This window comes from Lonchura striata, chromosome 4, assembly GCF_046129695.1.
Source record: "Lonchura striata isolate bLonStr1 chromosome 4, bLonStr1.mat, whole genome shotgun sequence".
In the NCBI taxonomy this organism is placed as follows: domain Eukaryota; kingdom Metazoa; phylum Chordata; class Aves; order Passeriformes; family Estrildidae; genus Lonchura; species Lonchura striata.
Genome location: NC_134606.1, coordinates 32,596,550 through 32,609,416, shown reverse-complemented (window position 1 = coordinate 32,609,416; position 12,867 = coordinate 32,596,550). Strand labels below are relative to the sequence as shown.

General features: G+C 40.5%; 1 protein-coding gene across 5 annotated transcripts in view; it reads left to right on the top strand.

The window, feature by feature from the left end:
- The window catches only part of TENM3 (teneurin transmembrane protein 3), a 1,282,397-nt gene extending 1,274,396 nt beyond the window's left edge, over positions 1 to 8,001 (top strand). For all 5 annotated transcript variants that reach the window (XM_021548380.2, XM_021549050.2, XM_021548299.2 and 2 more), the window contains 2 exons: positions 394 to 524; positions 4,412 to 8,001. In XM_021548380.2, the coding sequence (XP_021404055.2) occupies positions 394 to 524; positions 4,412 to 5,167 (887 nt within the window). In that variant the 3' untranslated portion in view covers positions 5,168 to 8,001. The remainder of the gene's footprint in view (positions 1 to 393; positions 525 to 4,411) is intronic.
- The last annotated feature ends 4,866 nt before the right edge of the window (positions 8,002 to 12,867 follow it).

Below are 12,867 nucleotides of genomic sequence, written 5' to 3'. Positions count from 1 at the left end.
TTTTCTTGGCTTTGTTTAAAAGTATTGATGATGAAGGTATGACATAAAGCATGTTTACCCTGACCATGAGATTCCAGTTAGTTTAGGCTGTATGACAAGGAAATCTCCCCTTAACTGTGCTGCCATAATTGTTCTGAAAGCCACCAAGGCCATCAAAATCTGATTGCTGAACTCTGCAATACTTTTCAACAGAGTCTAGTGCAATTCTTATATAGAATAGCCATTTTCTTTTAAGTTTAGAACTCTAAGCTTCCTGTATAGTTTTGCTGTTTTCATTCAAAAAGAAATCAACTATGCCAAAAACTATTATATGTAAAAATTGTGTGGTTGCAAAATACAGAACAATTCTAATATTTTTCTCTTTTTTTTTTTCTTATAATTATTCCCTTTCAGATGTTAACAGCTGGCTGGTGACATTTGGCTTCCATCTGCACAATGCCATCCCTGGCTTCCCTGTTCCAAAATTTGATTTAACAGAACCTTCTTATGAACTTGTGAAGAGCCAGCAATGGGAAGACATACCAGTAAGAAACAAAACTAAACATACAAATTGAACAAGATAGAATGTTCCCATCTATTTCAGATGGTATAATGGATAATTCTGACAGCCAGTTACTTGCTAAATTCAGTCTGAACTTAGTACCTTTATCTAGTTTCAAAATAATTTAAGAAATTACAGGTGGAGTGTTTATTACAGATTTGCTAAGTTAGGTACTATTTTATATAAGATTTTGTTTGCTTTTAGCAATTATAAAAATTTTAAAAGACAATAATCAATGAAAAGTTTAAGATGCTCTAAAGATGTCTAATTTTCATAGGAGAAACTGAGATTATATTTGTACTAACATTCTGCCTGAAGGCAGTAACTGAACACTGTAGTAAGAAGAGACAGTGAAATAAACAGAAGAGGTGACTTAACATACCCATACCAGGCACCACTGTAATTCTGCTTCCTTTTAATATTAACCATGTGTTATGGACACAATGTCTTGTTATATGTAAAGATAAAATATTGAAACTGAAATTACCTGAGGTAAATCCTACTATATCACATAAAACTCAGTTTTGCTGAGTTTATGAAGTTTTTTGAAAGCAAAAAAAATGAACTTTCATCCTGGAAACCTGCTGTGGTTCTAAATAATGAAAGAAATGCATGTGGAAGTTAAATCTAAGTCTGCCATTTAAGAAAATTATATTTACAAATTAGGCTTACTCAAAGATCAAATACCTATGCCCTCAAAAATCCTATGGTTTTGGTTTAGAAGGAAGAATTAAGAGACATTAAAATGGGTGATCCCATTCAAAGCAGTCAAAGAAAAGATCTCTTTTTATAAGAATCATGATAGAGAATGTTACAAAAAAAGATTATACAAACTTTAAAAATCCTACGACCTAATGTAGACAAAAGTCCTTAGAACAGTGGCCCAGCAGAAGGAAACATATGGAAGCTAGCTTTGCATTCAAGAAGTTAGTTAGTTTAGTTAGTTGGTTGGTTGGTTGGTTGGTTGGTTGGTTAGTTTGTTTGTTCGTTTGTTCGTTCGTCCGTTGGTTCATTTTTAACAGCAAGGAATTGAGTAATAGGGAGAGACTTTAGAGCCCAGCATGAGACTAGTGTCTCCCATGAGCAACAAATGCAGCGAAGAAGCATGGCAAGCAAGTTGTATTGGGAGATAAGAGACCTGTCATCAGGCATGGCTGTAAAGAACAATCAGAGGTTGTTTAGGTCTCAAAGTTAGGTCTCAAAAGCTAAAGAATGAAATCATCCACTAACACTAGCAGTCATATCAGGAATAGAACCAGTCTGATCAAAGAGATGAGGGCAGAAAGCCAGTTGTCAAAAATCTTCAGGAGAGAGCTCAATAACATGAGGAATGCCAGGAGCACGTGACATGACAGAGCAAGAAGCACATGATAGGAAAACAAGGATTCAAAATTCTCATGTAGGAAGAAGCTGCAACTCTGATATTCACTGGTGAACAAGCAAATGCAGCAGAATGCAGAAGTAAACACACAAACCACTCGGTATTTTGAAACATTCTGGAGTGAGTAAGCTTTACTGAGCTCTGAGGATACGTGTAAAAAAAAAACTAACTTTGTTATAATAGAAGTTGCTATAGCATCTTACTGCTCTCACTGCTGTCTACAATATATTTTGTGCTCAATAGCTTTCACGTAGGATTTACAACAGCTGAAATCCATACTCGTTAGCAAATGCAGACCAAAATCTGCCACATTCAATAAGAATGGAGAGTCCAAGTTAATTCATAATTCCCTCAGGAGTTATCCGCTCCAAAAAGCTATGCTTGTGGCACAACAAAGAAGCCTTTGCAAACTTTTTGCTAAGTTTTGACCAGCAGCAAGGCTGAATTAAGATTGTATGAATCTTAATGAATCCTTCTTGGTCTCCCATCCAGAAATTTAGGAAAACAAAACAGGCTTTTGACTCATTTGTCAGCAGTGAATCAAGTGGTTTAAGCAGTATTTTACTAAAAAGGAGAAGGGGTCAACTGGAAGATAAACTGGATGATCATCAAAATCTAAGTACTTGTTTTCAAAAGTGCAGCCAAAGCTATTTAAATCTTTGTTTCCTGCTGAGGCAACTGCCAGAGCAGCTGTCTGCTCCCCACCTCTATCAGTACAGCTCATTCACATCTTGTTGCTGTTAAGGCCCAGGGTTAGATCAATGTGTCTATTATGCACAGTTGTGAGGTCTCATCCCAACCACAGCTGACCCTGTGATTTGAGCTGTCCTGCTTTCTAGGTGCACTAGCTGACCATTCCTGCTAGCTGCTCCTGCTCTTCCAGCCATCCAGGCTAAGCACTGCAGTTATGCTGACAGGTCCTGTTCCCCAGCCATCCTCTCTGTACCAAGAGTGCATAGGAGGCTACACACAGCTCTTCCATGACATGCTGCTATCCTAGCTTTTCCATCACACTGGCTTGTTGCTTCTTTTTATTCATTACCCCTTGTCTTTGCTAGCTATGAACAAAACACTGCTGTATTCAGAGTGGCACCCATCTAAAGCTGTTGGGGAAAAGCTCTTTTAGCAGGAAGCTGATACTTGAAGTGAAATGGAAGGTCACACAGCCCGATTGGCCAAAATCTTTTCACACATCCCCTTTTATCAGTTTCTGCAAGAAAGGGTATGAGTCCCCAGTATACTACCTCACTGGTCCATACCATTAGCTTCCCTCTCTTTTACTGTAAAGACTGTCATAGTTTGATTTCCCTCATTTCTTTAGCAGCTTGAGGGATTTTGAGAGCCTCCCTGCAGTTTGTTCTCAGGCTGCAGCTACTTGAGAGACTCTTATCTCCTGACTCAGTGTAAAGAAAGGCTTGTTCCAGTTCTAAAGCACAGCTTCATGATCTGTAAAAATGTTCTCAGTTTGACTGGACTCATGGTAGATAGGAATCGCAATTGAACAAGCTCAGAGGAAGAGATGACACCATAGGAAAATGACACTGTAGTAAGACAGCTCTTACCTGTATTAACATGGCATGGCCTGGCAATGTGCACTGGCAGCCCAAAAAGTCAATCCTGTCCTGGGCTGCATCAAAATCAGCAGGGTCAGCAGGGAAAGGGAGGGGATTTTTCCCCTCTGCTCTGCTTTTGTGAGATCTCAGCTGAAACACAGTATCCAGCCCTGGGGTGCCCAGCACAGGAAGGACATAAACCTGTTCAAGCAAGTCCAGTGGAAGGCCACCCAGTTGATCAGAGGGATGGAACACCTCTCCTATGAGAAAAATAATTGGGATTGCTCAGCCTGGAAAAGAGAAGGCTTTCAGGTAACTTAATTGTAGCCTTCCAGTACCCGAGGGAACGTGCAGAAAAGACGGTGTAAGACTATTTACAAGAGCAGTTGACAGGACTAGGGAGAATGGGTTCGAATTGAAAGAGAGTAGGTTTAGATTACATATGAGGACAAAATTCTTACTATGAGGGTGGTGAGGCCCTGAAATAAGCTGCCCAGAGAAGTTGTGGATGTCCTATCGCTGAAGGTGTTCAAGGCCAGGTTGGATTAAGTCTCTGAGCAACCTGGTCTAGTTGAAGGTGTCCCACAGAAGGGGGTTGGAACTAGATGATATTCAAGGTCTCCTCCAAAACCAAGCCATTCTGACTCTTTTGGTTATTGCAACTCTGTCCTGTGCAGCCCAGTAAGTAGCCTCTGAAGTTAAAGCTGATTTTTGTGCAGGTTCTCAGGGAGACAAAGAGTAAAAGCAGTAAACATTAGCAAAATAGTCTTGTAACTCAGCAGAACTAGCAGTATGCAGATCTAATTAACTCCTTGGCACTGTCAGTTGTGGCATATCCTGTTGTTGTCCACGGGCAGCACACCAAGAAATCCTGGCTGTTTGGCATTTAGGGGGCTACAGATGGCTGGTAAAACTTCTGTCTGTTCTTGTTTACAGCCAATTTCTGGAGTGCAACAACAAGTGGCGAGACAAGCAAAGGCTTTCCTTTCCCTGGGAAAGATGGCAGAAGTGCAGGTCAGCAGACGGAAATCCAATGGAGAAAAGTCATGGCTGTGGTTTGCCACGGTGAAGTCTCTGATTGGCAAAGGGGTAATGCTCGCTGTCAATCAAGGCAAAGTGCAAACAAACGTGCTCAACATTGCTAATGAGGACTGCATAAAAGTGGCAGCTGTTTTGAACAACGCTTACTACCTAGAAAACTTGCATTTCACTGTAGAGGGAAAGGACACGCACTATTTTATCAAGACCACCTCCCCTGAGAGTGACCTTGGGACACTGAGGCTGACAAGTGGGCGCAAGGCCCTGGAGAATGGCATCAATGTCACTGTTTCCCAGTCCACCACTGTGGTGAACGGCAGGACTCGTAGGTTTGCTGATGTTGAAATGCAATACGGTGCTCTAGCGCTTCACGTCCGCTATGGCATGACGCTTGACGAGGAAAAGGCCCGGATACTGGAGCAAGCCAGGCAAAGAGCTCTTTCCAGTGCCTGGGCCAGAGAACAACAGAGAGTAAGAGACGGAGAGGAAGGTGCCAGGTTGTGGACAGAAGGAGAAAAGAGGCAGTTGCTAAGCGCTGGAAAGGTACAAGGATACGATGGGTACTATGTACTCTCTGTGGAGCAATATCCGGAATTAGCAGACAGCGCTAACAACATACAGTTCCTCAGACAAAGTGAGATAGGAAAGAGGTAACACACTGGCTTAGCTCAGGCTGCCAAAGAGACTGTGTACCAGTGTCTTCTAAGAAGGAGACCAAACTGTTTTGCTGCATTACTACTTGAGCCTAAGCTTACATCTTTGCTCAGATTTTTTCTGTAGCACAATCCAGACTCTGTAATAAAAAGAGCGCCTTCCAGAAGAATGATACTGCTAATGACAAAACTTTTTTTTTTCTCAATGACCTTAAAGGTGATCTGCTTTAAAGAATATGTTTACATATGCATATCGCTGCACTCAAGTTGGACTGAAAAGTATTAAAAAAAAAAAGAAGAAAAAAAGAAAATAAAAAGGCCTACAGATTTTGCAACAGGCTGTTTCTTTGAGGCACTGTATTTAATTAAGATACAGACCCATACAGTGTTTCAAAATAGTACTGAATTGTTGACCTTTGCTTACAAGAAGTAGTCTCTCTCTTTCTCTCTCTCTTTTTCTCTCTTTCTCACTGCATAGGATGTGGTATATATCTGTTAATTTTAAAACATGGGGCAAAAATTACTGTTTATAGACAACCCAACTGCATTAAACTGTGCTGCTTTCTAAAAGGACATTGGCACAAGTGACTTATGCTACCATGGGAATTTAATAATGGATTTTACAATGCTAACATGGTTTGCCTTGGGGGGAAAATGGCAAGTAGAATCCTTGTTGCATATAAGCAAAGGAAACCCTGATTTTTTTGTAAATTATGTGAGACAAGTTGTTTATGGATTTTTATATGAATTACAATTTACTGTACATCAAATATTAGTCTCAGAGGAGTTAATTTATGTAAAGTGTTTAAAAAAGTTTATACTTAAAAATAAAATGATAAAAACATGTGCTGTGTGTGATTTTTTTAAAAGAAAAAGGAATTGCACCTTTTATGTTATAGCTGTACAGTATAAAGGATTATATTGTAGAGATATAACAGTGATGACTAATGTCCAAAAGTGTTAATATTTTTGTATTAGGTTTAAAGCTGTGCATCTATCACTCTGCTGATAGGATGGGACACTCCACAAAGTGGCTGGCTGAATCAGACCACAGCTCCCTCCCCTCCCTCTCCTGTCACCCAGGCCAGTGCCACTTCATCAGTCATTGTTAGAAGGCACAGTAACCAAGTAAGTCTCATTTAGTATGATGGAAGACTTTAATAGGTTGGGGTTTCCTTGTCTTTTTCCAGCCCTAATGTAATAAATGGACATTTATTCATACAGGTGGGGTTTCTGTTGGTTTTTTTAGATGCTTTGTTTCACAATGGAGGAATAGTGTCTCAGGTGCTTGGCAAATTGTATGTAGAAGAAGAAGAAATGATGTAGTTTCATCCAGTTATGTCAACTTTGTCTTCTGTATAATACAGCTCTTTTAGGTGTTAATAACTCCAGATAGAAGAAGTGTACCTCTGACCTGATGCTACAGAATTGCTCTTTAGGCAGGCAGGCTGTTCAGTAGGTTCATCTCCTGGCCTTCAGCTGGCAGATCAAATTTCATTACTGTGAACACATCCTGGGGATGGAGAGGAAGGTCCAGTTCTAGTGCCTAGACTGCATCTCCACACCACTGCATAGATTTGGCATGCTCTGCTCCACGGCCCAGTATATTTGCTGCAGGAAGAACTGAAGTGCGCAGCTGGTTCCTTATAGGAAGCCTGTGGTGGCATCTGTTCTACATCTTGGCTGAAACCATTCTTAGAGCTTTAGTCTCATGAGCACTAAATTCAGCCACAAAAATAAATATTTTTAGGATGAGACAAAATTGGGGGTTTTGATGTTCATTGAAATATACACAGTATTTCTATCCATGTATTATAATGACAGAACATAGTAAGTGAACGTGTCTTAACTATGAATGGTTCAAGTGGATGTAATAAAAATAGTTTTCTAACTGCTTTGTATTCTGAGAGTCTATGGTATTACATACTCTAAATTGCACATTAGGATTGTTTGATAAACAAATTTGAATTTCTCCCAGCCAAGTCACTACCGAATCTACAGTATCAGTGCTATTACTGTATGTGTGTATTTGGTAGAACATACAGAACTAATTACACATATAATGAATGCTAATCATCTATTAGAATTAAAGCACAGATTAGTTGTTAGTACTTTTACCCTTGAAGCTTGAGGGCCCTAAATTTAGAGAGGATGGTATTTCAGACCCCAGAGGTGTGTCATTGAGCTACGTATTCTTTTTAAAAGATGTAAAATGCTAGGTGTTTGCAGTTCTGTTGGGTGGCTCTTCCACAGCACTGTATTTAGCATGCTGTAAGTGCTCTCTGTTGAAATAGGCTCATATTCTAAATTATGTCCAATGTTTCTGTTCTGTTTGAATATGAAAAGCTTGTATAACATGTCAACATTGAAATATATCTTCTACTTGGCGCATACCAGTCCCTTCTCCTTTGTTCTGGCACCAATAAACAACAAATTATAGTATCTGTTGGTGATCATTTTAGATACAGTCAAATCAAGCCAATTAGTGGCCTTGTTAGTAGGTATAATGAGCCTATTTCTTGCTAAAAAAGACTTGTGATCTGGACATGTTCCTGCAGGAAATAGTGACCTTGGGGAATATAGAAACAAAAGATCTTTTTAAAGAAAAAATATGCATAATTAAAGAAGCATATTACAAAAATAAGAAAAAAAGAGGAGATTCTAAGTATTTTAGACAATGCCAGTCAAAATGCTATCCTGATATTTTGAGATGTATATTTCGTCTGATTTGTATTGTTCTTTTAATTTGCCTTCTTAACTTTATATGTGTCCTGAATTTTCCACAAATTGATAACTATAGATTGCATCTAGGCTTTCCAATAAAAGCCAACCCAACATGTGTGTATGTGTGTGTTTATATTTGGGTTTTTTAAACCTGTATGTAGATATTGTATGTGTGCTGCCACTTTTCGCGTATCGAAGTAACGTGATCCCCTTGCACTCGTATTGATTCACTTGCTTCACAGTTGGCAGCATCTTTTTCTTTATCCAATGGCTTCATCTGCTAACTCAGAAAAGTAAATTACTCCATGGGATCTCTCAGGGGAACAACTTTAGAGAAAACATTAAATATATCTCCACAAAGCCAAATCTTTCATAGATAAGGAAAGACAAAGAACAAAAAAAAAGTCACTTAGAACTGTTTTCTCTCTTATCCTCCTGAGTAAAAATACGACAGAAAGTACTTGATTATAAAGAATTAGACTGGCACTGGTAGTTACATATATACACAGAAGAGATCCTTCAATCTGCATTTAGGCCCCCTTTGCAGAAACTGCTGACTTCAGCACTGCTCTTCATCAAGAGACAGCTTTCATTTTAGTTGGAACACGCAGACTTCACCAAACTCACTTTGTAGTGACAACCTTGAGTTGGTAACATGTTAATCCAGCACTAATCAGGTCACTGCTTTGCTAACTATGGCCTAATTTTGTTATTAAAAAAAAAAATGGCAGTAAGAGATCTTTGTATGTTCACACTTGGGAGGTGAGAGATTTGTATTTGACAAGGGGCGGGGGGGGGGGGGGTAATGCCAGTTACCACTGCCACTCTACTGAGGCATTTCTAAAGTGATGGTTGAAAGACTGTAAAAGAAAAAACACTTCATAAAATAACAGTTAAAGTTGTCTATGAGAGAATAGGCAGAGAATCAGACGACAAAATGCTTGAATTCTGTTTTCAGAAAAAAAAGAAGGGAAAAGCTTCTGGAAGTGTTGATAGCTTGGTATACTGCTATGGCCAGAAGGGCAAGCTATGGCTTTACATATGGGCAGCTTGAGAACCTTTATGAAAAAGAGGAAGAAACTCGTGCATAATTCTTTGGGGATGGCAAAGCAGAAGCACTTATTAGAAACAGCTTCTAAGCAGCTTATTAGAAGCTGCTTATTTGACACTTATTAGAAGCTGCCAAGGTTAAAAATAAACCAAAGCACGGAGCATCATCCCACAGCATGAACTGAACAGCACAGACACAGTGATATCATACCCCTAACTGCAAAGCCACATCCAAACCCAGCAAACTAATCAGCTTTTCATCTACAATCAATCAGTCCTAAGGACTAAATAATAAAATACAAGCCTAATAAAATTAAGTTGATCTTTACAAACACAAGTTACTGGGACTCAGTTATACAAAACAAAACAAAAAAAAAAAGCCAAACTAAAACTGATAAAAAAGGAAATGTAAACCAGTTAATTGATGCATATATGCCAATTCTTCCCCCTAAGAAGAAAGGAGCACGTGGTCTATAGCTGTCATGCTGACAGAGCTTAAGACTTCATTTTTTACCTCTGAAGTTTTTAGCTTTGTGACAGACTGACCACATAAAGCAAATTTAACTGTGTGAGTACCTCAGCTAGACCTATTCAAAAAGTCAAAATACTAATAATAGGTACATCCCTGCTCATCTCCCCCCAGCCCATTTTTCAGCAGAAGTAACATAAATAAGGATTCCAAGTCTTAATTAAGTGTACCATGGAAAGCTGAGAAAATGCAGCTTTTCTGTTCACCCATCCCAGAAACATGAGTGCTTGTTATGGACCACTAAAAGTGTCTTAGGCCTTTCAGGGTGAAGAGATGGCGGAAAGGTTTGTTTGTTATGCCATCTCCTAATCACAAGATAGAATAGTGGCAATTGCAGGTGGCACTGTGAGGGACAAGAACATGTCTGGTGCTCTGGCACAATCTGCCCTGCTTTAATAACCAGATGTGCTGGGGACAACAGGGTAGTGAGAGCAAAAGGGAAGTGAGCTGCCCTTACGTGGTCTGAAACACAACAGTGAGAATGAAGTCACCCAGTACCACACAAACAGTGGCATGAGGATTATCAGTTGCAATATTCTTTGCATGCATTTCTTTTTTAAAAAAATTCTTGGCCTGATTTATGGCATCACAAATGTATGCAATTCTGAGCAGTGCAAGCATGACAGAAAATGCAACAATAAGATAAATATGCTAAATATAGGTCCCCACTTCTAAACAAAGCAAGCTAAGCAGTAACACCATCCCTTTCTTTAAGTACATGAGAGACTTATATGCAATTTAAAAGGCAAAGAATAAGTATGATATGATGGCAACTCATTAAAGTGACATGTTGTCACAGAACCTGCTTTATTGCTGGTAGACTCTCTTGCTGTTAATTACTATAACTTTATAGGTAAATTGAGTAAACCTTTTAATTTCCTAAGTTAAAATTCCATCATTGAGGAATATAAATTTCTAGACATGCATGCAAATTTTTCCCTACTACTAAATAAGTCAATGCTATAGTAACATAATTATGCAGCTTAGAGTTAATGGTTCCCACAAAGCTGTCTTAATAAAGCCTTTTGGGATTCAGGAGGAAAAGGAGGAAATTCAGAAACTAAGAACAAGGCTAGAAGGCAACAACATGTTTCAACTGGCTCTAGTTACTCAATCACACTTAAGCTGTCTGAGACAGCAGGGTGAGTGCCATGCATTACAGAGGCACAAGGGAAAATTGTTTTCCCAATGCAATAAAATATTTCCAAATTTCAAGCCCAGGAATAATTTTAAAACCAAAATTATAAGAATGGCTATCTAATGAACAATTAAAGTTACAGCAATAATAAATAAAATTAAAACAGCATAAAGAAAGATAATAGAGAGATCAGTTAAGTAATGCAAATCTGAAAGTAACTCTATAAAGGCATGTTAAAAATGCTGTAAAAAAAAGTATGAAAAAGTTAATCCATTGTTTGCAGCTAAAAACCACTTTGAAAAAATGAGCTGGGGAGGGTGTGGGTGTACAAGCCCATAATGCCAGAACCAGGTATTAGTCACCAGCTTACACAATGATGGGGAAGTACATATTAAAAAAAAATAAAAAAATCAGTCACACCAATATCTGCAGATGACAAAAATCAATGGATTGTTGAATAATGGCTAGGACAGAGCAGTCATACGGAACAATATGGATCACTCACTGAAGTGAGCCCATTCAAACAAAATGCACTTTAATACAGGCAACTCCAAAAGTAAAATATGTCAGAATAAGAAATGCAAATCTTGCTATGAAAGGTACATAGCTGCCTTTGAGAAAGCACTGACTGGAAAGAATGAAGAGTGCATAATAGATAAATAACTCATTGTGAGATTTCAGTACAATAGTAGTGACAGCAAAGAGCTTTTAGGGGTGGAGAAGCTTAATGAGATTACTGGCCTTGTTAAACAAGGGAAATAGGAAGGCAATGGTATCTCTGCATATGGTGAGAGCAATACCACTCTTCCAAACAGTCCTGATGCATTCACCATGAGAGAGAGCACAAGGAGACATCACACATAAATCTGAGTCTTGGAAAGATTAAAAAAAAAAAAAAAAAAAAAAAGGGTGCCATGACAATTGTGTCAATTGTGTCCAAATGCTCTCATTGAAAAAAAAAAACAAAAACAACTACCACGTTGTAGCCAAGTGCTTCCAAACAGGAAGGAGGGAAGAGAAAGTGGGTGGGAATGCAAATCTGGTAACTAACTATAGAAGTAGTTTCCAAAAGCTTTTGGCAAAATAGGAACTATTGGAAGTACATGTAATGGATGCAGGTGGGATGCAGGTGATGTTGAGTTTAAACTAGATTACGGGACTATTCATTTAGCCGCACAGAAGACGTCAAAGTAAAACCTTTAGAACTCTGGTAAATTCCAGGCCAAAGGGTTTGGGTTTATCTTCTCCTTATCATCTCCCCTTTAACAACCCTGAAATATCCAAATTTAGTTGACACAGACCAACGCCAACAAACATTACCCTAAAAGTTTCAGTTCTTTAAACAGCGAGTGCAAGGCTGAGGCATTTAAAAACATCCCTTAGTTTGCTCAGCAGAGATATATTGTTCTATTGCCTTCTATAGCAGCTGATTATTAAAACTAACTAAAACAAACCTCACTCTCTAATAACATAGCCGGAGCAAATATGCCCGCATGTTTATGTTTTCAAGTCATCCAGAGGTAAGTGTTTAGGTTAAAAAAAAAAAAATCAATCAAACAAACAAAAATTTTAGAATAGTAAAATGTTGTCTGCGCCAGCTCTGCCCGCACTCTGCCCTGAGCGCACCTCGCCCTCAATGACCGGCACTCACTGCCCTCCCAGGCGTTTCACGCTCCGCCAGCTCCGGTGCGCTGGGACACCCGGTGCTTTACCGGGAGCTGCAGCAGCCTGCCCGGGAGCAGCACACCGCTCCCTCCGCTGCGAGCCCGCCCCACAGCGCCCGGGCACGGCAGCCGGCACGGCGTCCGCCCGGGACCTGCACCAGCCTCGAGCCCTTCGCCATCAGCGCACTGCCCCTCCGCCCCGAACGCGGCAGCGCGGGCCGGGGCGGCGGCGGGCACGGCTCCTCTCGCTCCTCGGGCCGGGCCGTGCCTTCCCCCGGCTCCTCTCGCTCCTCGGGCCGGGCCGTCCCTTCCCCCGGCTCCTCTCGCTCCTCGGGCCGGGCCGTCCCTTCCCCCGGCTCCTCTCGCTCCTCGGGCCGGGCCGTCCGTTCCCCGGGCCACGGCACCGCCGGCCGGCCGGGGCTCGCGCGGCCCCTGGCGGGCAGGGGAGGCGCGGCAGCGGCCGGCGCGGGGGTCTTCGCCGCCATTTTATCGGCTCGGTGGGGCCGGCGGAGTCCAGCAATGTAAATAAATAACTTATATGTACGTACACACGTAAGTACACACATACTGCCTTAAGGTGCCGTGTCCCCTAGCAG